The 26,129-nt window shown below is 32.6% G+C and overlaps 2 protein-coding genes across 3 annotated transcripts in view; one reads left to right on the top strand and one right to left on the bottom strand.

Moving 5' to 3' along the window:
* Positions 1-15,598, top strand: part of LOC118194136 (uncharacterized) — a 32,229-nt gene extending 16,631 nt beyond the window's left edge. Inside the window, exon 6 of the mRNA XM_035365318.2 lies at positions 8,781-15,598. Coding sequence (XP_035221209.1) covers positions 8,781-8,879 — 99 coding nt within the window. The 3' untranslated portion in view covers positions 8,880-15,598. The remainder of the gene's footprint in view (positions 1-8,780) is intronic.
* A 1,432-nt stretch (positions 15,599-17,030) lies between these two features.
* Positions 17,031-26,129, bottom strand: part of LOC118194135 (ionotropic receptor coreceptor Ir25a-like) — an 89,350-nt gene continuing 80,251 nt past the window's right edge. For both annotated transcript variants that reach the window (XM_085808298.1, XM_035365317.2), the window contains exons 15-18: positions 21,526-21,725; positions 17,741-17,873; positions 17,373-17,500; positions 17,031-17,298 (exon numbers count right to left, since the gene is read on the bottom strand). In XM_085808298.1, the coding sequence (XP_085664424.1) occupies positions 17,153-17,298; positions 17,373-17,500; positions 17,741-17,873; positions 21,526-21,725 (607 nt within the window). In that variant the 3' untranslated portion in view covers positions 17,031-17,152. The remainder of the gene's footprint in view (positions 17,299-17,372; positions 17,501-17,740; positions 17,874-21,525; positions 21,726-26,129) is intronic.

Genomic DNA, 26,129 nt, shown 5'->3' with positions numbered 1-26,129 from the left:
TTGATTTCTATATAGTTATATGCAAAATTTTGTGAAAATATTGAAAAACATATTTGCTAAATTTGGTCACATTTCATTGCATATTTTTGTAATTTGTAATTGTAGTTTAATTAAACTGGTGATTAATTAAACTACAAGGGTTGGATAAAAATTCATGACAACGCATCAATCTTACTGAAAAGACTTTATTATCATAACTACAGACTTTTCATATAATCGCGTGCCTATAATGAAGCAAATAAGTATGTAAGAAGATAATTACCTTCTTTCAAATTACTGGAAAGCATCTTACACCATCAGCACGCCTATTTCTGATTATGGCCAGCAACGTCCGCCCTAAAGAATGGACCCATCGCCCTGGTTTTTTTTTTTTTTTTTTCATTACGGCAAAAAAGTTTTAGTCACGCGGACTCAATATTGGATGAATATTGTGGGCATTCCTGTATCTCCCATCGCCACCATTGTTAGAAAGGTCCTGAGTGTTGGCCGCAGATGATGTCCCAGGGGACAAATCCCATCCTCCTCCGTGACAATGGACGATATCGCAATGTAAGCGCTTTCACGAATATCGTGTAACGGTGGTAATGGACCAGCCGCCATTTTAATCTTTTTAGCAGAGGCTGGTGGACATATCCGATATTAGTCCGTGTGACGATAAAATTGAGAATATGAGAGTACTCCTGCGGCGAATTTATTACAGGAGTAGCGAGGAGATTATCCATGCTTTGGAGCGATCTCTGAAGGTCATAAACAGACGTTGACATAATGGTGTACTATGCTTTTCAGTAATTTAGCAGTTCAATGAATTTTGCATGTAATGAGTCTTAATTAATTTTGCTCCACGGGAAGTAAGGTTTTGCGTTTAATTTAGCGTAAGGCTAACAGTTTACTAATTGAAGGCCATATACAAAGTTAAATTTTGTGTTTTCAAAACCGTTTATCCTCAGTGCTGAAATTGGTCTAGGAAAAATTTAGCAGTTAGAAGTACGAATCAAGGATCTGCATTTTAAAAAAAGTAGCGCTCGTAACCATCATTTCTGAACACCTTAGAGAGATCCAATATTAGAAATTATAGTATTTTTCTGATTTTGCTGACTCTTAATGGTATGATTTGTCATCGGTTTAGTTTTTGTTTTTTTAGTCATCGTCAGTGAGTTGTTCCCCAAAGTGTAATGACCTTATTATATTGCATTAAGGTGGTCATTTCAGCAGGTGCATTAATGATTGAAATTGGAATAAAATGCCTTATTAAAATTCAGGCTAAACTACTCTGACTCCAATTTTCTATAATCTCGTTTATATCTTTCTTCTCTATGTCATTAAGGAAAGTGGCTGAGACCATGAGCAATAAGTCGTCAGCATAAGAGATGAACTTAGTACCTTCTGGAAGAGCTTCTAGCAGTAAATTGTTTATCATGACATTCCAGAGCAGTAGAGCACTGCTAGACCCTTGTGGACATCCCCTGTGTATTTCCAAAATTTCACATTTTTCTGCTTACCCCATGCAAAAAACTACGCTTCTGTTTTCAAAGTAATTTTGTATAATTCCGTACAGATGTATTCCTGCCGTAATTAATCTTTTAAGAAGCGACAGCCAGCCAGCTGAATCAAATGCTTTACTAATGTTAAAGAAAATCATTAGAACATTATAGTTTTCTCTATATTTTCTAATGAAGTCAGCTCTTTCAAACAAAGCATCCTTCATTGAGTAGCCATATTTAGAGCCAAAATGATGTAGAAATATGCTCGTCGTTAGTAAAAAAGTAATGATTTTATTTACAATTAATTTATCCGACAGTTTTCCAGAAACAGTTGGTAGGCGTATAGGGCAATAACCGACTCTCTCTTCTGGAATTAAAACCATTCTTACTATTTTCCACTGGAGTACAGATAGTTCAAGGCATTTATTAGTAAGTATCTGAACTAACTGTGGATTAAAAAAACTTTCTGTGCATGACACTAATTTCATCCAAACCTGGTAACGATCTAGTTCTCATTTGTTTTATAGCATTTGGTTAGCTCATTTGTTATTATTTGTATTTAATTTGTTTTCAGTTTTACTGTATGTCAGACAGCCATCAGGTAGATTACAATCGTTTATGTCTAATTCTAAAATCCTGTATGTTTGATCTACCGACTTTTATTCTAATGTCTTTTAATTATTTGTCTTGTAATCTCTGACTTCGAATCTCCGATCAAACTCTGGTCTATAATGCAAGTGATTTGTATTCAGCTTCCCTGCGGCCATACGAAAAAAATTATCAGGATTATCTGTATTACCTAAAAATTTCGCAAATCTTGCCTCTTTTTTTATTTTCCTTATTAATTTTTCATAATTGCTATTTTTTCTTATATTCTATTCTCCTTTTGTTCCGTATACCCGTGACTACATGTATATTCCTAATCTAAAATCTCTTCCCGGCCGCTCTAACTTTCCTCTTCATTCTTTCCAATTGCACATTCTTCCAACTCACTATCCTTTCAACAGTCTTTTTCTTAATTGATTATTTATTTTCCCAATTAATAATTTTCCATGTGCTCTACTAAATTATTAAGATCCTCCTTTGATTCAGCCTCGTTTATTCTATTTTAAATTTATTTTCCAAATCTCTTACAGAACTTATTAGTTCTACTGAAATGTTTCGTGACTCCATCGATCTTGTTATCACTAACCACATTTGTGTCCATTTTTAAAATCAAAAATTGGTGGTCACTAATATTTTCTCTTCCGATATTCGTAAATCAAAATTTCCATAATTTATTCCAGATAAAATCTGTACAAAATCCGTGTAACCAGTTCTAATAAACGAATAAAAGGCAGGCAAAGAGTTAAAAGCATTTAACATTTCCGAATTTTATTGCAAGATAAAATCATTTAATAAAATTCCCGTATGGTGATCTAAATTTGCCTGCCCTCATGTAAAATGTTTTTCTATTAAGATCTGAAGTTTTTATAAAATACCGTATCTACGACATTTCTTTTCTAATATTATCAAACTGCACCTAATGCCCTTTGTCGGCGAGAAATATGCAGTAATTATTCCAATAGCTTTATTATCTACCCAGGCAGTAATTGCCACCAGCACGTCCTGTACACTATCCACAACAAATTCAATATTCTTATTTATAACAAGAAAAAACGAGCTCCCTCCTTCCTTATGAATTAGCAGTCTTTTATATTCGCAATTCCATCTTTAATGCAATAGGGTTCCTGTATCAGAATGATGTCAGGGGTCGAGGAAAGTAACTTTATTGACTTCAGAGAGCTAAACGGTGGTTTAAATTGATGCTGAAGATAAACATCAAGTATTCAAGCTTTCCAGCAACATCTAATACAGTGTATAATCAAATCAAATCACTGAAGTACTTTTAAAATAAAAGCCAATTATAGGATGCTCAGGTGTAATGTTAATTCAAAACTAAACATAGAATATTTCACTGAAAATTTAAATTGCAGCATGCAAAACCACAAAAATTCCATGTGCATAATATAAAAACTCCAAAAGTCACTAAAACACTATTATTTATAAAAAATGAAATCAATAAAAACCGTCAAACAATCTCTGAATGGTCCCATATGAATTTTACTTGTCTTTTATACGAGGGTTAGCCTCCCGAGAATCCGGTTTGACTTGTTTCTAAACCTACCTTAAACTTCTTATTTACCTTTATACTACTAATACATTTCAATGCAGCCCAACCGGGATAATGGTTAGCAACGCTGACTACCACACCGAATGGCTCGGGTTCGAATCCCTGTGAAGGCATGGGTGTTTGTAAATGATAAGTGTTTGTACGCCATGGGGGACACTCTAAATATGCCGCGAACCGGAAGTCCCCTCGAGAGGTTGGGGGTAGGGAAAAAAGAGTGGAAGACCTTCTGACCGGTTCCCCCCCCCCGGTGTGCTCTGCATCAGATTTAGGGGCAGAGCTGAGCAAAGTCGTACTGTCTCCTGTATTGTGCTCAAGGCTCTTGCCAACGACAGGCGCAGTCTTGCACTCCTTGCCACGATGAATTTCGTGGGCCTTGTTCTGATGTTACTGTCAAACAAATGAGTAAGTCACAACAACAATAACATGCTATACATTTGATTTCGTTAACTTTACATTCTTTTTTCTCAAAATGGCCCACACATTTTTAATATGCAATTTGATTCTTGCAATTTTTCTTCCTATGACCATACTCAAGACACATCCTTTCTTTGCATTGTACAAATAATTTCACCACGTAAGACTTTCAACCCATAATGACTCTACACTAATCAAGGAATTCATTTTGAAAATTTGAAAGAACCACAGTAACCCGATGAGCAGTACTTGGCTCAATTTTATTAGCTGTTATAAATAAAAATCTTACACCCTCTCCTCCACATACACAGCTTTCTTTTAATCTTTCCATAAACCTACTATTTTCAACATGAAATATTATAAATAATTAATTTTGGTTTTACAAACCGACGCTTAGTTGCCCACACATGATTTTTTTAAATTCTCATTTTCCTGAATAACATTTTGTGATTTTTCAATTTCTTCTCTATTCTTAACATGTACAACCATATCAACGTTCTTCCGCTTCATGATGCCTAAATACCAAAATTTGGCATCTAAATACCAGAAAATAAGCAAAAAAGTATCAAAGTTCACTTGAATACCGCGCAAGCGCAGAACTCGTTGCCGCACAACGCAGACACAGAACCCAATTCCTCGATGGAGGTAAATATACGCTGGTAAAGGCAATGCTTCCATTTAATAATGTCCGGTTGTACGGATACGACAAATTCCGCTTAGTAAAGAAAGAGTGGGGTAAGCGGGCTATTGTAAAAAATGGCCGCTAGGTTGCTCATAGACTGAGAACTTTTCATGAGACTAAACCCAACGAGTTTTTCATTGTGTGTATAGGATTCCTGAATGAGAGCTATGGAGATGTTATCTTCCAAAAATCACTTGGGCAGGATGTGCTGTGGCCGCTTTACAATGCTGAAGATCACTTTGGAGGACACTGTAACTTTTTTTTTTAAGTAAAATTTGTGTTGATATTCTATACCTATCTAATGGTGAGCTTTCTTACTTTGGCGCTTGCTGAATGTGTATTCTTAAATGTCGTGCCTTACGATTTATTTCAAGTATCACAGTTAATGCATTGTGGAACTGCCGCTGTGAACTTATCTGCTTGGTGCTTTTTGTAACTTACACAAGCTAAAAGTGCTTTGCACGCACGACTTAAGATCCGCAGTCTCTGACAACTGTAACAGCTTGGAAACCTGGGGTACTCTCTAAACGCACTGGTACTAAATCCCAGATGTCTTCTGTTAAATTTCGTATGCTGGTCTTATAGTTTCAACTGTATATCAATTATCCAATGGTGTTTTCCATAATTGTATACAAGGGGTTCTTGGGCTGTATCTGATCTGCATTAGCCAAAGGCACAACGTCTAGAAAGACCTGTCGAATATCGTTAAATGTTAGAATGGAAGGAGCGCCAGACAGGATAGTCGTCTTCTTCCTTCAGTTAGTTGTCCGAGTCAGACGGTTTCCGATAATGAACGTTTTTCAATAATTGCTTTATTCGGCAAGTAAATATATGCCCAAATATAAATTGTCTTCTGTAATGGATAATAAAAATTTTGAATAAAAAGTAATGGAAAAATGTGTATTTGAATTAACTTGAATGTAATGATTAAATTGGAAGAGTCGAGTTTATTGTACGGATCTCATTGTTGCTTCCACCAATAATGAAAAAACCTGTCGTAGCGCAAATGGTTTGCGTCATTGAACTTACTATGAAATTCTATATATGGCCAAGTTTTGAAATGGTAGTAGTTGAGTAATTCTGTGCAATGGTAGTAGCTGAGCTATTACAGTAAATCTCAAAGTTTTTGAATTTGTGATTTCATTGCATAGGCATTGCACAATTGTTTCGATATCTTTTTAGTTTACATTCCGTTATTATTTATCTCCCCTGCAACACTACTCCTAAACACCATGCACTTATAAGACATACTCCGGCATAGAAATTGATTAAAAAAAAAAAAAAAAAAAAACTCTACCAGTCACAAAGTTCGAGAACTTAATGATAGTTATGATAATATTTATAACATATCTATACCAAATTATAACTGTGCGTAGCTTTTTTGCAGAGAAGATTTATATAGTTGTTGCATTCTGCAATGACATCTTCATCTTTCTACCTTTTCTGGTCTGCGGATTCATTGACATTACCGGCTTTGTTCGATGAACATATGGAGACCCCCAGACTATCAAATTTACTATTTTTCAAACTCTCATTCCCTTTTTTGTAAATAGCCCTTGTGTGCATTGCTTTAATCAATAAATCTAATCTAATGTAATCTTCTCCATCCATCTCTCTCTATATATATGCGTTTAAAATCCATCTCATACTCAGTTCGGAGCAAATCATATGCAATAATAAAAATGCAGAAGCACAGTGGTAAATTGCATGATAGGTGCAAAAATGGTAAAATCGAAACTGAAAAATTGAAAAAAAGGATGGGGGAAGGAATTTACATTTTTTGCTGTATCGACTTCGGAGGGTTGGTGTCACAAAAAGAGTAAATACATAAGCCTGTTTCTTAACTAACAAAGCCACATATAAAAAATTAGAGTTTAATACTTAAAATAATCTCAGAAAATTAATCAAAGTAATCCTTGTCTTTATAAGTCCAGTCCCTACATGCAGGAGTAAGTAGCGCAAAATACCATCAATGCCATAAACAACGTCAAAATCATAAATAAGCTTAAAAACGTTTAAAAATCTAAATGTTTTCTTTTTGAGCAAATCGAGTCAAAAAAATAAAGCATGTAAATAATAACAATCCAGCACATGAAAAAATAATAACATATTAAAATTTGATACCATGCAGGTCGGAGTGAATAGTGCAAAAATTACAAAATTAGGGCATCAAAACTATAAACAAGCTTAAAAAATTGAGCAGACCGAGATCAAAAGATAAAACATGTAAATACAAGCAATCCAACATAGAAAAAAATAACAACATCTGAAAATTGATACCAAAAAACATACAATAAAAAAAGAAAAGCTGAAAAGAAGAGTAAGTTCTTAAATCTGTAACATTACAGCAACGATTGTTTTGAAATGAAAGAATTAATTCGACATGCCCAGTAGGATGACACTGGTGTTAAGCCTAGCACTTGCTAGGTAATGAAATTAGATTAACAGCAAATTTTAAACTGATCAATAATGTAAAAATAATTAGACAGAACTTTTAACGTAAGATTTGGATTATATGTAAATCCGAAATGCAAATACGATCGTTATATGTTAAGCCCAATTAAGATTATATTAAGCCCAATTAAGATTTCCTTTTTCATTTTTGGTTTTAACAATTTTGCGCCTTTTACGTAATTTAACATTGTGCTTCTGTTTTTTTTCTATTATTGCATATTGTTTCTTCAGAACTGAATGTGGGATTAATTTTTAAACATTTTTTAAATTTATTTTGTAGTATTGCCACCTTAGCGTGCAGCTGAAATTATCGCATTTGTCTGTAGCTCCATCATTCCATCTACATAAGAGTTTCAAGCTATCCTCAGACAACAAGTTATCTACAACGAAATAAATCATCACACACACACATGTATATACGATTTTTTCTTATTATGTATATCTGGCCATGCTGAGATTGAGTAGCCGATGAGTTGATTTCATCTTTATATAGTAATGCTGAGAAATTGTACAAGCAGAAACAAAAATTTCCAACACTAACAATGACAGGTATATATGAGGTTATAATAATGAAACGGCTGCATTTGGATGCCAGCAGATAGTTCAATAACACGTAGTATACCATGAAACATTATAATCTAATGAGCAGCTCATCAAAGAAGTGTTTATTATGATTTTAATTTAATAGAAAAATATAAGCTGCTTAAAAAGTTCAGTTTAATGTTTATTTCTATTTTCAGTAGACATTTGAACTTTCTACTTGAGAAATGTCATAGATAGTTTTCTAAATGTGAATTTATATTTACTTCCGGTGTAAGAAAATTTGAAAATTTCGACCAGACAGCTAATAATGATAAAATTTATTGTTTAAGTATTCTAAATATTTTGCGTGTACATTCCTGATAGAACTATTTTATGATTATTTTGATCATAGTGCTATTGTTAATATATTTATTGTCATGTCGATGGATAATGTCGTTTATTTCTTAACAAAAGAAAGCATTTATATTCCGTGTGTATGGGATTATGGCAAAGCCTCGAGGGTTATCTGCCTGAGAGGAGGGGTGCCTTCGTGGAGGACTTTCTAAGGGAAACTGGCTCGTATACACGTTACACATGGGGGAAAACCACGAAAACGCGCATGCAGCCAGCCCGATCGCGGGATTCGAACCTCGAACCGAACTACCAGTGTTCAGCGATTTTACCGCTCGGCCGCTGGTAGGCAGAAAGCATTTCTGTAAACATTTAGGGGCTAATTCAGAGTGAGTTCATTTATCAAATAATTAAAAATGAAATTTCTTACTGATAAATATGTTCATCTAAGTACCTGAAAAAAAAATGCTTACTATGTCACAAAGGATTTTGTCATAAATATTCTTGCCTGTTAATGTTTATATATAAAGCAGCTTTTGATAAATTAAAAATAACTATTTCCTGTATATTTTTAATGTGTTGCAGCTAGATAACTTGCTATGAGAATTTTATCCTTGAATCAAATAACTTGAATACTTCTGAAGAAGTTTGAAAATCTTGTTCTCACAGTTTAGATGTATTTATTTATTTATTTATTTTTTAGGAACCACCACCTCCGTATGAAGAAGCCATTAAACAGTGTCAGAGGTCGAAAACGTTTGTATTAGAGGAAAAGAAAAGTCAACGAAAAATGTCTTGTTGAGAAAATGCCATGCATTGTATTTCATTATTTGGACTGATGTTTGGTTAAAGCCTCAAATGTTATTGTTCATAATTAATAATGATGTTTGTTTAAAGCCTTATATGCTATTGTATTCTCTTCGTAACAACAAACAGGAAGTGTCTTTATTAAATGTCCTCTCTTATTATCAGAGAAGATATTTTATTCATGCATAATAATAGAAATTTTTGGCTGAGGATATTATTTAGTATGCAAATGTTATCAAAAACGTATTTTTTCAGTGTAGTTGCGCATTATTAAATTATTAAATTTTATTATTTAAATTTTATATCAATAGGAGAGAAACAATTTATATTCCTTTTCTTGTACAAGCATCCTTAAATAATTGAATATTTTGTTTAACTTTTGAGTGATGCAATTATTGTCATAACTATGCTCATTACAAATTTTAATCTATCATTTCGACGACTGTAATTGTGAATTCATGAAGGTTTACAATTGTATTAAAGTATTCGAAACATAAAATATAATGCTTTTGGAGTTCATGACTGCATTTAGTAAGAGTTATTTCCAATGGTATGTAACCTGGAAGTTTGGTTAAATAACTCTCAAAACGTATATTTGTTTTTAATGCTCGGTTAATTCTCCTTGAACAAAAACTGGGTAAATATTATATAAATGTCATATTATATTATTAATAGCAGTCATATTATATATGAAATTCACTATTTTGACTGCGGACTATAGGCTTTTAACTACTAAACTTGAACGGGAACATAACAAAGTTTAATTACTTTTTAATATACTTTTAGAAATTAAACCTATCTCTGTATGTTCATTAGTTTTATTTTAAAGTAAAGTTATCAATAATTTTCTATGAATAACTGGTTACGTAAAATTAGGCAAAAAAGTAACTTTAATGTTGATGTAGATCTGAAATGAAACTCTATCGATTTCGAGGGCTATATGAAATCGGGTCCTCTTCTTTCAGGAAAGGGGGGAAAACAATTCCACAGTTGTGGGTGGTAGCGTCAGAGGCAAATTTATAACGAAATCAATGGGTAAAATTTGCTGTTCGGGTCTTAAAAATCTTAAATCTGATTTTAATTCTTGAGAAATTTATATCATCTATGGTTGGATACATTGGCCAGATTAAAAAGAGTATTAAAATCTCTTTGTCAAGAAACATGAATAGTATATTCGAAAAAGGTACGTAAAGATGCCAAAGATTGTGATTTCTGTGCTGTAGTTTTGATTTTTGTTTGCTGCTAAAATTATTCAGAAAGCTTCTTCGCATTTTTAACTAAATTTCCTTGAAGACTTTCACATTAAAAAAAATATGTTCTTAAATTAATTTCGCTCTATTTTTTCCAACATTTGCAGTGTGCTAATATTTCACCTTTTCAATGTTTAATTAAGGTTTACCTTAAGGAATGATGTCGCTGCGTTTATTTTATGTTTGCTCCACTGATTTTGCTATATATTTGGCTGTTTGTCTCTCCTTTACAAAAATATTTTGCTCCTAAAGAAGAGAGGGCCTGTTTCATATTCTTCTGAAAATCTACAAAGTTTTATTTTAAAATCTTCCCAGTCTAAGGTTGCTTTTTGGTCTAATTTTATATTTTAAATTAGCATTTTTCACTTTCAGTTATATATTTGAAAGTGCTCTATAAGTATATATGATTTAACCATATTAGTTACGCACGTAATTTTCACTGTACCAGTAAAAGATAAATGTTTTGGTTTAGTTGATTATGGTAAACCAGGTTAGGGCTATCTGCCTAAGGGGAGGAATGTCGAAGGATAACTGGCTCCTATACAAGTTACACATGGGGAAAACCACGAAAACGCCCATGCAACCAGGTCGGTCGCCTGGAATCGAACCCAGGTTGGAGTTAGCAGTGTTTAGTGATATTTTAGCGGTCGGCCGCTGGTGGGCTAAACAATTGGTGTAATACTAATGTCAGTATTATGTATAAAACGTTTTAAGACTCATATTTTTTTAAGTAAAAAACTTCACTTAGTATACACGAAAGAGACACTAACCAGTATCAAATATAAAATTTGTTAAAATTCAACCTTGGATTAATTTTCTTTCTACAGAACGGTTTCGTTAAGTTTTCTATAACACCAACGACAATTCAAAGTTGGTTTTTATCTAACTGTATAGTGCACTTGTTGTCAAGTTTTTATTGACATGTTTTAATCATAGTTTAGTTCTTTGGCTTGTCATGATGCGCGATCATTTATGGAGATAATGTTTCATGTTTATCATGTCATGGAGCTTCCTTTATGTTCATTATGTAATGTTACATATATCTGAAAATTAGTCATCTTTTTTGAATGTGTTGCTGAAATTATTAAATGCACAAAGTAAGTTAAAGAATCGTCGACAGTGGTAAAAATAACAGTAGTTCCTGACTATTCGTATCGCAACCGAAAATTTGCCAAAAGGGTATTCACGAGGCAAAGCAATTGCCAAAATAGTTATGTGGCAACCCATGATGTTGCCAAAAGGTCAAAAAGGTCAGCAAAGAATCGCATCCAAAAAGTTTGGCGGTTTTTCAAATCAAAACGCATTTTCTTCTCATCATCTATTTTCTGCTGGTAAAGAGTGATCCTGATTGAAGCGGATATTTAAATATGGACGTTTCTGCTCATGTTGCTTGATTCTTGCATGTATTGTTGTGTAATATTTTTCCCATTGTGGTGCTAGGAATGAAGAACGCAAAAGTTCATTTTCATCATACTATGCTCTTTTATTTTAAAAAACGAAACAACAGTGCTAGTCAGTTTGCTTTGAAAATTTGTGCTACATATGGACGAAGTGCTGATTTTGATGGCACGGTTTGAAAGCGGAAAATTCAAGCGTGGAAATTTCAGCTTCAAAGGTGATTTTCATTCTGGATGACCATCCAGTGTAAAGAACCTGTTCAAAGGAGTCGTCACCGAAAATTCATGTCATACAGTTCAGGAACAATCAGACAGTCTATATATTCCAAAATGTACAATACGGGATCATTTGAAGAATATTTGTTGTGTAAGCTGCTGCGAGCAGTATATGCTTATTCGAATTTTGGCATGCGATTCTTTGCTGAAAAATATAAGGAAGCTCCTTTTTTGAAATTTCTCATTACGGGAGATGAGAAGTAGATACTATACAATAATACTGCAAGAAAAAAATCATGGGGTATGCCAAAAGAATCTCCTTTAGTACCACCTAACAACGTTTTAAAAAGAGGAATTTTCCACCTGTCAGAGGGCTGATAAGAAGTCGTAGAACAAAATAGCGCTTATGTGGTTCAATGAAATTTGCTAATATTTTGTGTACTGGGTTATTTGTATTTATCATAAAAAAAAACGCAGAACTTACCGGATGACCCAATATATATGTGGCAACTAAGGCATTTGCTTAGCGTATATCTGCTTTAAGCCGTACGCGATGCCAAATTCCATGGACGCTGAGTTTGTGTAATTCTCTGAATTTTTTTAAGCAAAAAGAGACCGCTGCGTACACTGGAAGAACAACAGCCCAAAAAGGAAGATTCATAGAACAAGGTTAAGTATTTTATTACCGATACTTCTGGCTTTTTAAATTTTATTGATTAATTGCTCTTCTATGGAATTCTTAATTCGCTTTCATTTTGACAATGATGTTGCCTTTCGCGCAATATCTTGGTGAAAAAATAGTCGCCATTGAGTTCACGAATGCTCTACAAAGTCGCCAACGAGTTTGTGACATTTTGGTGGGGGTGTGAGTAATCAGAATATATCAAGTTAAAATAATTAGATTAATGGATTTTATTCTCTAATTTATTCTTTGCTTCATTTCATTCATACGAGTGCAAATAACATTATTTTTCGTCATAAATTAGCTACTGTATGCTTGCATGATTACTCCAGCTTATAAGCTTAAAAGGTGAATAAGGTATAAGCCATTTTGAGACTTATGTACAGTATAACTCATTTTTTTTTCGAAAGAAGAAATGATTTTGAGTGTAACAATGTTAAGTTGTTTATTCTTTAAGAGCATGTCATTTTCTCCAGTTTTTTATTTCATTTAGTATATTAGGCATTTAAATGCATTTTGTTTTAGTTATGTCTCTACATAAAGAATTTATTTCCGTCATAATGGGATTTTTGAATCATGAAATTCATAATTTTAATTTTCTTTTGTTATGAATTGGTCTGTTTAAAATATTATTAACTGCATCTGTAATACATAACTTTGTATGTAAAAGTTTTGTCATTTGTTAATGTTACTTTCTGAACAATATAAAGCCGAGTTGTCGGTGCCTTTTGTATAATTTATTGATTTTAACTTTCCTTTAAGATTCTGAAATTGTATTTGCTATGTATTTATTGTTGGCGTCTGCTTCTAAACACTATGTAAATAATTAAATTTAGTTTAAAATATTATATTTCTTTTCTCTATTGTGTATTTTTTACGTGGTTTTCAGCAAAATATCAGATTTTATAGCTATTAGCTCATTGTCAGTTTTCGTTGTTTGTAAGTATAATATCACACATTAGCTACAAATAAAATAAACGTGCGCTATAGACACTGAAGACATATTTATTTAGATCGACATATTTTAGGAATTCGTAGTGTCCTCTTATTTGTACCGAATGCATCTTAACTTTACACCATAAGTAATAATAGATATTGCGCTACGAACATACGTTTGTAATACATGCCATAATTTCAAAATGATCGTCGTGGGGCTATCTTCAAACCAGAGGTATATAGCCGTGCTTCTGTGACACACTGATTGTGGTTAGAACCATCATAACCGATCAGTCTTAGCTCTCAGTTCTGTTGTTAGAGCTCGTAGCAGGAGCAAGCTAGGATCATAATAGAGAATAAATGCTCCATAGCAAGGCCAGAGCGAGAAAATTTTAGTGCAATCTTTCGTTAACTGGGCAAGCACTTATTAGTAGTAGGAAGAAGAATGTTTGGGCAAGATGCCAGATAAACCATATCTGACTTACTATACGAGAGTCGCACTGAAATTTTTAAGCTGCAGCTAAATGGTACTAATTAAACTTACCAAATCTTAGGAGTGTTCAAAATACTTCCCTCCAATAAGAGTGCTTTTTAGTAGGCGAATATTCCAGAGATTAAACGTTTCATGCCATCCATTTCTTGCACCTGGTGAAAAATATACTTTTATAGCCTCATCAGTTTCATCTTCGAATTTCAAAAGACTGCCACGTAAATTTTGCTTTAAATTAAAAAAAGCAGCCTAAACTCATTTTGCAAATAGCTGGATCGGCTGTTGCTAAATCGAAAGAACTGGATGGAAGGTTCTATCACACTTCGTGTTTTTGTTCAATAAATTCGACTCTCATCTTGCTGAATAAGAAAATAAATTATCATGGTGAAGCACGAGTCCTTTAGTATAAACGTCTTGACGAATATCTTGAGGACATCTAATGGTGTACCAATTAGCTGTAACTGTCTTCTATCTCTTAAACTTGATGGCTTTGGCCAGTCCTGTACTCTGAAGGAAAACGGAATACATTAATGTTTTCATTGCTCGTTGTCTTTTCACCATTGTTAGTTTGGGGTCACATTGAAGGACACATAGTTTGCTTTCTTAACATGGTGGAACGTCAAAAAAATATGTGCCATTCTAGCACATCACAATTTATAAGGTTATAAATAATGCAGTATCCACCATCATTTAGTAATTTTAGGGTGTCTTTATTGATTCTGACGCTCTCCTCGTTTCAATATTCTGTTAAATTATGGGGGGGGGACCCAAATACAAATTATTTTTTTCATACACAGTTCTTCATGAATAATTTTATATATAACTGCGGATCCAATGTTGAGTTCCATCTGCATCATTTGGTAGGTACAGCGATTATCATTGACAATTTTGGTTTTCGTATAGCCGACATATAATCTAGCGCTACAGCTGACAAAGAACTTCCTGTGTATTAGTCATACAAAAAAGAAATTTGCCGTCTACGAAATTCTGTAAACCATCTGAATACAGTGGCACGAGATAGATCTTCATTTCCATATGGTAACTGCAAACGTTGAAGGCATTCTTTTTGATTTAGTTCCACTTTAAAATTATAGAAAATTACAGCGATATAATGCTCTCACAACAGCTCCATTTTCCGTTCTTTCAAAGTTTATACTATGATAGTTAAATTGCAGTTGTTGTCACAAGTTATGTCTGTGGCCATAAGAATTTACGTTCTAATAAATAACTTTTAATGCATTTTTTAATGCATAATTTTTAATGCATCTTTCCCTGTCTAAAAGATTTCAGAGTTACCAACGTAATTATTATTAGCAGTCTACCACAAAGAGCTTTACACACTTGCTAATTACGATCATTATATATTTTAGCAAAAATTTGCGTAAATAAGTTTTTAGACATGGATATAGAATGCTGCAGATTATTTATGTGACAAAATGCAGAATGTTATTGTTTTTAACAGTGCAGTTTGTGTAAGATACTCTGTCTTCAAGAATTCTGTAATTTTTTAACTTTACAATTTGATTCAGTTGTATATTTCTCGAATTCTAGTCTTTGCGTGCAAAAGGTCAACCAAATTAAACGTAACTGATATAATTCCTTTCTTAGATAAATCGGTTAGTTTTACTTATTTTTGTTCGAAATTTAAATTGTATAGTATTATGTTTTGCTAGAACGGCATCGATATTTATAGAAGGCTAGAATGGTGTATGCAGTGAATAAAATTAATGTCAAATAAAATAAGTAATTTGTGTGTGTTATTTTTATTTACAGTATGCATTCTGTGTTTATTAAATCATGAAAATCAGCAAGAGGTTATGTGCCCAAAACCAATGTAGTCTTAAAAAACTAGACGAGAACAATGCGGAAACGTTAAGTGTAGACAAAAACATTAGGTCTAATTTATTGCAGCTAATAATTGCATACTAGAAATTCTTAGAAAAATAGAGGCTAAAATCAGCGTTCTTTTTCTTCATAATCCTAATATTTTGCAGTAAGTGTTATTAACGGTGACGTAAACCTCTTTTCTGGTCATAAGTTATGATAGTAATACGTTTATTGATGCATTATCCCAATTAAGATTTAAACTTTGTTAAAAATTTACTTAAAAGTGGTTAAGACTCCGAAAATAGGTTTAAGGTTTCAAATAAATAATTAAAACATTATGTATTAAATCCCAAGTGAAGTTATTAAGCTGTATTGTTAGGAAATTTATCAGTGGTTAATTACTCATTCTGAGAATATTTCAGAAGAGGATATTTGAAACTGGAAACTTCTGAATATTTATGACACATGATGAGTTTTTTAATTTATTGATTCACATTACTTCCTCAATGTGATTAAAAGAAAAATAAGGAAATTTAAGTAGAAAAAAATTTAGCCCGTTTATATGCAAAATGCACAAAAAGTAACGCTTCTATAAAAACCGAAATATAAACACAGCTGAGAAAATTAAGTACATTTTCTATGAAATCGAATCTGACATAGCAAGACTTGTTGGATATTGTGTTACATACAACAGTCGAATGATAAAAAAAAAAACAAATTCTAAAGACGATCACACATTACTTTAAATTATATAGGTATATAAACATGTTCTATTAACAGATATGTAAATGCATTGTAATGTTTGCTTTTTTTCAACGATGTTAAAGGCATTTAGTACTTATGATTGATGAAAATAGTTACAATGGATCATCAGAAAAAAGGTTATATTCAAAATGATTCCGTCCCGCTTAGTTGGTTTAAATCTAGATCCACCACATGCATTTACCAGTGCCAAGTTTCAAAATTGTATTTTGATCTTGGTACCTTTATCAACAGTATAAAATGTGACTGTTATTTATTGAGTTTTAATACCATCTAACGAAGCTTTTGATATGTTTAATAATGATTTAAAAGTGAGATACAGACGGATTTTTATTAAACATCATAAAAAATCACTTAATTACTAGTATATTCATAAAAATACTTAATTATCCGTTGCTTAATGAAATACGTTATAATTAAATAATAAAGTATGCACTGCTTTATCCTGCGTAACCTCAGAACAGATCTAAATCTAAAAATTCATTATGCTGCACACGTACCTATTCACGTTATTAGTTGAAACTTTTCTCAACATGGTTGAATCAAGCTGCAATACGAGAAAAAGAAAAAAATAATCACATCACTGTTTCTCGTAATAAATCTCATTCATGTTAACATTGATTCATGAGTGTATTTCATTGGATACAAAATCATTTATTCATTTGATAAAGTAGCTCAATACAATTATTACATGCTCCAACGGCTCATTTAACGCCGTCTATGTTTTTCACTTGGATATTTTTCTACTGTGACGACTCTAATATTCCTCTTTCTTTTTTTGTAAAACCAATACTCAATGCCTAAAGTAAGCAATGCCAGGACCACTCCTATAAAGATGACAATGAAAACCCCACCTAAAAAGAAAACACATTTTAATATATTTATCTTAGAAATGCAGTTATAAGAATCAAATATCCAGTTTCTTTACCAATATTCGCAATGCTTATCCCATCGCTTTGTTGTTCACTATCATCACATTCAACTTTAGCCGGATTTTTATTCCACCATTTTTCTTTTAAGCCTTCTAATTTTCTTTGGTTTAATAGCTTCAAAATCCTATGAACAAAATCATATTGTAATGCTAATATTAGAGCTATTCGAGCACACAAATTACTGAATTTTTTAAATGTATAAGGAATGTTTGATAAATTGTCAATTATCTGCTGACATTATACTTGAAGATACGTTTTTGAGAACGGAAATCTGAATTTATTAGGATTTCATGTACACAAATATTTAGAAAATTCCCTTGACAGAAATTCTTAAGTCGGTTTGTATTCATATATGCATACTTACGCGCTAGAAAGCTGATCTTTAAGAGGGGAGCCCTGCTGAACTGCTAAGGCTAGAGGTTTCCGACTGAATTCACTTCCGACAGAGGTGAGTTCGCAATTTGTCATCACAGCATACTTTACTTGGGTTGAATCAGCTGTTTAACGGAGGGAAAAAATATTGGTTTTAGTAATATATTTCTTAAGGGGAGTATACTACAACATTCTTCATATTTTTGAATATGACAGAGCTGTTTTAATAACAATGGTGTCTGATTTTTAAATATAAGAAAAAATCACTTTGATTTAATGATGGTGCTGATATAATCAAATTGGAAGATCAGGGTGAAACATCTCTTCAATATGAAAAGGAAATAACAGAAGTAGCAAAGAAGCAGTATATGCTTTTTTTTTGCACAAATAGAAATAAAAACATATATTGTGTATCTTAAGGACAGTGCAATATTTATTGTGCTCAATGCAAAAGTCCCGTATTTACTTGAAAAATATAAGAAATAAAAAATATAGGCGAATATTTGCTGACAGCGGGGTTCTGATTACAATGAAAGGCAACTACCTGACTGAATACAATATTTTACTAAATTATAGAAAGAAAAAAAGGAAAAAAATAATTGAACATTAGTACGTATTTGTTTTCAGGCATACCAGTAATCAGATTATTGGATGCAGGACTAAACTGAAATCGCTCAGCTAGCCTGGCTATTACAATTAGTGGTAGTTATGCAGTTTATATATAAAACTATGTGGTTTATTTAGTACTTAAACTGCGTATTTATTCCATATTACGTGATAATTGAACTCTTTTCTCTCTTTTTGAAGTTTGCTTTTTTGAAATACCCGATATATTGTCCAGCTTTGCGATTTCACATACGGCTGCAGTAAGTTAAACACCTACATTTGATGAATACACAATTAATTTTTTCCCAATTCTGTACAACATTCAACACTAGTAAAACACATTAACTCTTAATTCATTCTTATTCTAATCATCATCACTTTCGTTCGTTCTTTAGCTGGGGAATAATTTTCGTCATTTTATTTTTCATCACCGCGTGCTTACGAACTCCTGACAACTCAATACTGTTCAAGTTGGTATGAAAAACAATTTTCTGAACATTGCTGAATGAATAAATAACAAACACCCAACTGTAAGACTCTAGCAAATTTTATAACTAGAAACATAGCAAAAAGGGAGCTATAATTTTCTAGTAGATACAATATTTATTATTACCGTGTTGGATCAATTATTTGCCAATACTGGATTTTATAACTGTTCAATGCAATCGAACAATAAAATTTTGCTTTAAAAATGATATAGTTTACAAGAGACTATATATCAGAAGGTTTCCGTATAATCTTCTGAAACCTAATCTAATCTTAAACTTAAGAAAGTACAAACTGCCAGTTCTGATGAATGAACTGGTCACGGGATTACAACATATAGTGACATGCGGGTCTTTGGAAAGAGATCATCCACGACTTGCGTGTATGGTACTGCAATGTAGCTTCATAGCACACTTATGACTATTCGCATTGACGGATATAAATGGCACGCCTTGCTTCCTCGGTATGTGTAATAAAAATGTACTATTCTCTTTCTTATTTTCATTTCAGAATGGGGAGGAATATTTGCGGGATTCTGTATACGGGATGTCCCAGGAAAAGTTTGACGTATTTCATCTAGCATACATAAGAAGAGAAGATGCAAAATGCCATTGGAATGTTTCCTGTTTGATTCAGGAGATATGTGACTCTAAATTTCGGTGACATCTGTTCCGACCAGGTGGATGAACAGATATCCGTGGTGTAGTTACTAGCCTCCAGTGTGGGATAAGGGGTAACAGATGTATAGACTAACATCGCAGTTGAACGCCAACTACGGGACAACAATACTACGGGAGAATATCACGAATACGGGATAAGCGAAAGCAAACGGGCAAAAATAAGAGGCTTCAGGACACGCATTTGTAACTAATCATAACTGAAATGCGAAATCAAAGGTAATTGGTGAGTAAACACGTGAATTCTTGCAAGAAAAGATGATGAAAGATATCCATATATCAATCAACAGTTCATGGACGTTTAAGTAACACATCAATTTTCACTTCTATACAATTTTATTAAACCTCTAATTTGTGTTTGATTATCATCCAGAGTTAAAAATCGCTGTGGTATTAAATAAGCGCGGCTGAAGGGCAACAGAGCTTTACAGTGTGTGTAGTAATTTTAGGTTGAATCAAAGATCGTGCGGGGTTCTAGAATAACTCGATTTTCAAGAGTGTACAAATATATTCTTTTAGTTAGATTATTGCAGTTCTCAATAAAAAAATGAGAGATTTGGTAATCATATGTAAATTTTAGTAATGCAATCACTAAAAATTTGAGAAATTTGAAAATTTGGATGATTTCTTTAAGAAACGTTTATATACAGAGTTTTACTTTCATAAGGATGTAAAAACGGAACTACTAGTCAGAGTGACCTGAAATTTGACCTGAAAATACATGATACAATGAGAATTTGTTAATTAAAATACGTGAATAAAATTTATAATTACGTCAGATATAGCAGATCAGATGTTTTTATTATTATAGCTTCAAGATAAAATTTTAATAATTATCTTATTATGTTACGTTTGATTTATTTAGAGTTGATTAAACTTTACACACATATGTTCAATTTAGTTAATTTCCAAAATTTTGCATTAAACTGCCGTGTTGTATCTTGAATATTACATAAAGATTATGTAGGGTAAAAAAAAGTAAGTAAACTAATTTGAAACATTATATATATATAAACATTATTATAAATTTATTGGTTTAGCTTTATTTAATAGGATTGTGATGTTTAAATTTACACTTATTTAAAATGGTCTTCCTTATCTTTCATTTCACTTCCGATAAAACATTTAAGAAGCTGAAAAAATGTTTCTAAGATAAAATTTTAGAGCTCTTATTTAATCAAATATAGTTTATGTCGAATAGTTTGAAGCAAACCGGAATTTTAAGGCTGAGCCGTGTTATTTTGTTCAACATAGGTATTACGTCAATTGCTATACTTATGACACATCAATATTTTACACACTGTTAAGTCCTTATTCGCGATATAAGATATGAACCGCTTACAAGCGTAACATGATTTACATTTTTAATATTAATTGTATGGCGGCGCATGAACACTGCAAAAATTCATCATAATATAATTGAATATTAATTTTAATCACTAACAGCACGTTATGTACGGAGTGCCTACACACCTTTTCTCAAGACTGACTGTTTAGAGGAAAGTTAGATGAGAAGAAAGTATAAATTGTCTGTGAAAAATGGGTTTGTTTCAAAATCAATTTATGTACTGTGTATCACAAAAGGTGCTTCAATAGTATAGACACTATTGATTAAAACATAGAATGGTAAACATTATTTGATAAGATATAAAGCTTTTACATTCTCTCTTACATGACTATGAATGCGTAATTAGCAACCCTCAATCCTTATATTAAATACCAGTCTACATCTAGAAAAAAGCAACGGCACTATGGGGCATCGAAAAGTTGTAGCGGGTGAACACACTTAAGTTTTAAAATACGAAAACGAGGCAATTTCTCAAAAAGAAAAAGTTAAGAATTAAATAAAATTTTATCTTACATATGAACTGATCTTAATGTTTAAAAATCGGTTAGTTTCTTTTTATTGTTAAAAATACATTCAATCCCTGTCATGGCACATATTTTTAAATAAAACCATTATTATTGTTTCTGCTTTTCGAAATTTTGAGGAATTTTTTTGTTTTACCTATAAAAGCAAACCCTTCTTGTGAGCCCTTGGACATCAACACTTTTTCAATACCCTTCTCGAAAGTCTTGGGCATTCCAGTTTCTTTCATGGTCCACCAAATTTTAGTGTACTTGTCACTTACAGGGTAGTCCCATACCGCTAGTTTAGCTCTTTCTGTTTCATTCAAAGAGTCATCTAGCGACATGTTTTTCCAAATTCTAGAAAGAATATCAGTGAGAGTTTAATAAAGTTAAAAAAAAACATAAAATTTTGCTTTTTAGAATTTTATGCTAGTTAAGGTTGGAACATGAAGCACATGTATTGTAAATTGATTATCCATTATGTTATTTGGCCTCCGTATTCCTAACAATCGTCTTCTGAGAATGAAAATTAAAAATTTCTTTTCGGTTTTATGAAATAATTTTAAGATGATATTTGATGAAATATTAAAAAAGTATTATCATACAAAAACTGATACAAACAGCTCAGGTTTATGAAAATGATATTCGCATATATCCACCTGCAGCAACATTGAAGGTCGGAGGAAAATATAATTCAAGAAAAAAGCATGGTGATGTGTTTTTACATTGTAATGTAATTAAAAATTTATTGTAATGTAGTGATGGTAATTTAAAGTTCTAATTTCCATTTCATTTCTGTCACGTAAATTTGATCATTATATTGTCAGGCTGAAGAAAGAAATTTAAAGTGTAGTATTAAACGCGTTAAGCTCCATGAACTGTAAACTGAAAAAGCTGTACATGAATTGTAGAGTCATTAGGATAATTGGAAGCCGGAAAGATGAAAAATATGCAATCGCCTTCGCCGGGAATCGAACCACGGACCTTTGAAATACCGGCTCAGTGTGCTGGCCGGCACGCTAGCAACTCTCAACTCTGACGAAGACACGCTAGGGAAATGGGAGAAATACTTAATAGAATGACATAAAAATTATTTTACAAGGAAATAGATTTGGGGACGATTTATTTGAATTTACATGGAGTTAATAAAAGAAATATTGATCACCATCGGACATTTATCGGTTATGAAATTTTGGGTTTGAAACCTCTGTACATAGTCTTAGATGTGGATGAGTTTGGTGTTTCCTCAAGTTAAAAAATTCTCTGGCGATTCAGACTTGTGTTGGAAAGTAGAGGTTATTAGGCACTTAAGAAATGGAAAGGAACGAGGTAGCTGCATGTTTATAAATAGATGTGAATCACTTACCTGTTTCATTTTTCCCGAATTCGATCCAAAAGGTGCCCCATTTTTATATTGCATATTTTTTTGGGCCTTATAGATTTGTAAATACGAAAATTTCGTTAAAAGTGACATTTATTAAAATTATTTTAATTAATTATTTTATTCAAATTAACATTTGTAATATTTTTAAGCATTTAGAGCAATTCGTTTACTACAAATAAAATAATAATATTTTCCTTGGAAGTTGTTTTTTCTTCCCACATGATCACCCGACAGGGAAGTTATATTCTTACGGTTGTATGTATTATGACCTCGCTAAATTGTAGAAATCAGTTATTCTGCAGGTTATCTAGCTAATCTGCTGATTAACTAGGGTGATCCGTTTAAGTGCGGAAAATTCTGACCTAGGTAAATTTATCAAACTACCTAGATCATTGGTTGGCAAACTCATTAGTCAACAAAGCCAATTATTAACAGTTCAGCGATTGAAATTTCTCCTGAAAGCCACATTTTTTAAGCTTAAATTATGTAGGTAGGTATATTGTTATTCACTTAATTAGGGTACCCTTACGCTGGCTTTTACTAAGAACGTCCTAAATCTGATCAAAATACGTTTTCTGAGGTCAACCCTCTTCCAAGTCATTTGGCTTATATATTCATTTATATCAACACTTGTTTTATATACTCGTTAGGTGTACCATCTTTCGTTTGTTCTCTCGATATTTACAAATCACCTTAATATACCTTTCTCATCTCTCAACACTACATCTTTTTTTTTCACTCCATAACACTCCCTAAAATTAACTTAATACTTCAATTTTTATGTCTTAGTTTAAACTATATAGGTATGTTGAATAAAACTTGATATTGCACTGAAGAACGGTACTATTTATTGATAAAATAAATTTGTAAGGTTCTAAAGACATTAGGATTTTTTGGAAGCAGGCAAGACGAAAAATTAGCAACCGCCTTCGCCGGAAATCAAACCACGGACCTCTGGAATACCGGCCCAGCGTGCAGAACCATTACACCACGAAGGCACGCTAGGAAAGAGGGAGAAATACCTTATATACTCCACTTTTTAAAGGGCGACTGGGGCCTTTAGGGGACCCAATCGCTAAATCCTGAGTGAGGAGAATCATCATCCAACACCCTTTTTAGTTCGGGCGCCACTATAGAGACATTAGGATTTTTTTGAAAGCAGGGAAGAAGAAAAATTAGCAACCGCCTTCATCTGGAATCGAACCACGGACCTCTGGAATACCGTCCCAGCGTGCAGAACCACTACACCCCGAAAGCACACTAGGAAAGAGGGAGAAATACATTATAAGGTATCCAAAAAACAATGGCCTTGCATCTACTTGGAAGGTTTGAGTAACTGAGGTTTGTATGATGTTGTTTTAATTTTAAGCAGGATTTTAAGTTCTCATCAATAAAATGGCTTCTCAGTTTAGTCTTGATAAGGTTCATACTTGAAAATGATTGTTCGCATGAATATGCAAACTAAAATAAGAAAAGAACTTTTTTCAGCTGATTATACAAGTCAGGAATACTATTCCCTGCGTTCAAAATTGACATATCTTCCTACTCCAGGTCTTACAAAGCAGACCACTTGTGCTGTGTACTAAGCTCACACCTGTTTTCTCCAGTGTTTCTATATCAGCGCTAAGGCATTCAAATTTCCAGTTCCATAATTCTTTGTTTTTTAAATCCAGAAACTGCATTTCAAAGTTACCGACGTCAATATTAAAGGGAGTAAAATTTAATTCTGTTACAGTAGTATTCAGAGGTTGTTTTTTTTTTTAACAAAGGCTAACGTTGGTTTGTTGTTTTTGAATTCCTGAAACCCGCTGAGAAAAACTGCTCTCATATTTAAAACTGTTGTTTTGAAATCGCAAATTTCACTATCAGAGTTATTTTCTTGATGATGTTCCAACAGTCTTTGAAAGTGAATTAAAGTTTCTGTTTCAAAATCTTGAGCAAAAAGAGATAATTTGTTTTCAAACAAAATAACTTTTGCGAAACCGCGAAAACAGCAAAACAATTGTGTTTCCTTTCCACTGTTACTTTTGATTAAGCTGTTTTAGATGAAATGTAACATCTAATATGAAATAAAAGTTTTGTATCCAATGATCACTCGCTTGTTCTGGATAATAAACACTCTTTCAAGGAGAAATGCTTTAATTTCTGTAAATAAGGACTCGAAACGTTTCCTCTTGATAAACAACGTACTTTGCTATGCAGCAGAAGATCTGCGTACTCACTCTTCATTTCAACTAAAAATTCTTTACACTGGCGATTATTAAAAGCTTTAGCTATAATGGAGTTAATAATATTAATTACCAATTCCATAACTTCGCAAACTTCTTCTGGAAATGTCTGCGCACAAAGCATTACCTGATGAATGAGACAATGGTAAGTAAGTATCTCGTGATTGATAAATGGTCCATTATACTGAAATCAGTACAATGGCCCAATTATAAATACATCAGTAAAAATCCTACCAGAATCAGTACAATGGCAATTTCAACTTAATACACTAAATAACGTAAAATAGAAATTTCGCGTCGAAATACCTGGGTTTTTTGGCTTTCAGACACTTCCAAATTGAAGTTTTTTTCATATTATATGCAATCCAAACATCATCTATCTATTTTATTTTGCCTAAATTCAGTTTCTAGGAAACATTTTGTTTCAGGCACTGGAAAAAACCAAATTTGGAGGGTCTAAGAAGCTAAAAATCCTGATATTTTGAAACGAAACTAATTTTTTACGTTATTTGGTTTCTCATTCAAGTTAAAATTGAATGGTATATCAATACAAAGAATTTCATAGTTAACATTTGGAATATGACAATTACTACTACAGCACAATTTAATGCATAATCAGTACAATCAAAACTCCGGAATCAGTACAAAAATATTTCCTAGGAAAAACATTTTTAGATATATTTCAGTTGTTTTCCTGCTTCTATAAAGTTTGACGGAACGGATTTTGTGTTGTATTTTAAAGATTTTCTTACTTTTACGTCCACGTGTCCGCATATGCTATTTTGTGGAAGAGCCGTGCTCAAGGAGCCAAAGAGCCACATTTGGTTCGCGAGCCATGGTTTTGCGAGCACTAAACCTAGGTAATCTGCGCATTACCTACCAGGCAGTCGTTAAAGTGAAAATAAGATCTTTGCTGGAACAACAGCTACGTTTCTGTACGCTTAAATTAACATAATGTTATTTATTTGTTTTCCGATATCTAAAAAAACAAATTAATACAATCAGACAATCAACGAATTAGTTCATAGAGTAAATTATTAATGAATTAAAAAATTATTAATATGGTATAAAATATTATTACGACTAAAGAAATTAATATAATGTTATTTATTTATTTTTAAATATCTAAAGAATCAAGTTAATACAATC

This window comes from Stegodyphus dumicola, chromosome X1 (genome assembly GCF_044657685.1).
Source record: "Stegodyphus dumicola isolate Sdum_Otavi_A_Nest chromosome X1, ASM4465768v1".
NCBI lineage: Eukaryota > Metazoa > Arthropoda > Arachnida > Araneae > Eresidae > Stegodyphus > Stegodyphus dumicola.
The sequence above is the reverse complement of the archived record's forward strand: the minus strand, read 5'-3'. Positions and strand labels throughout refer to the sequence as shown.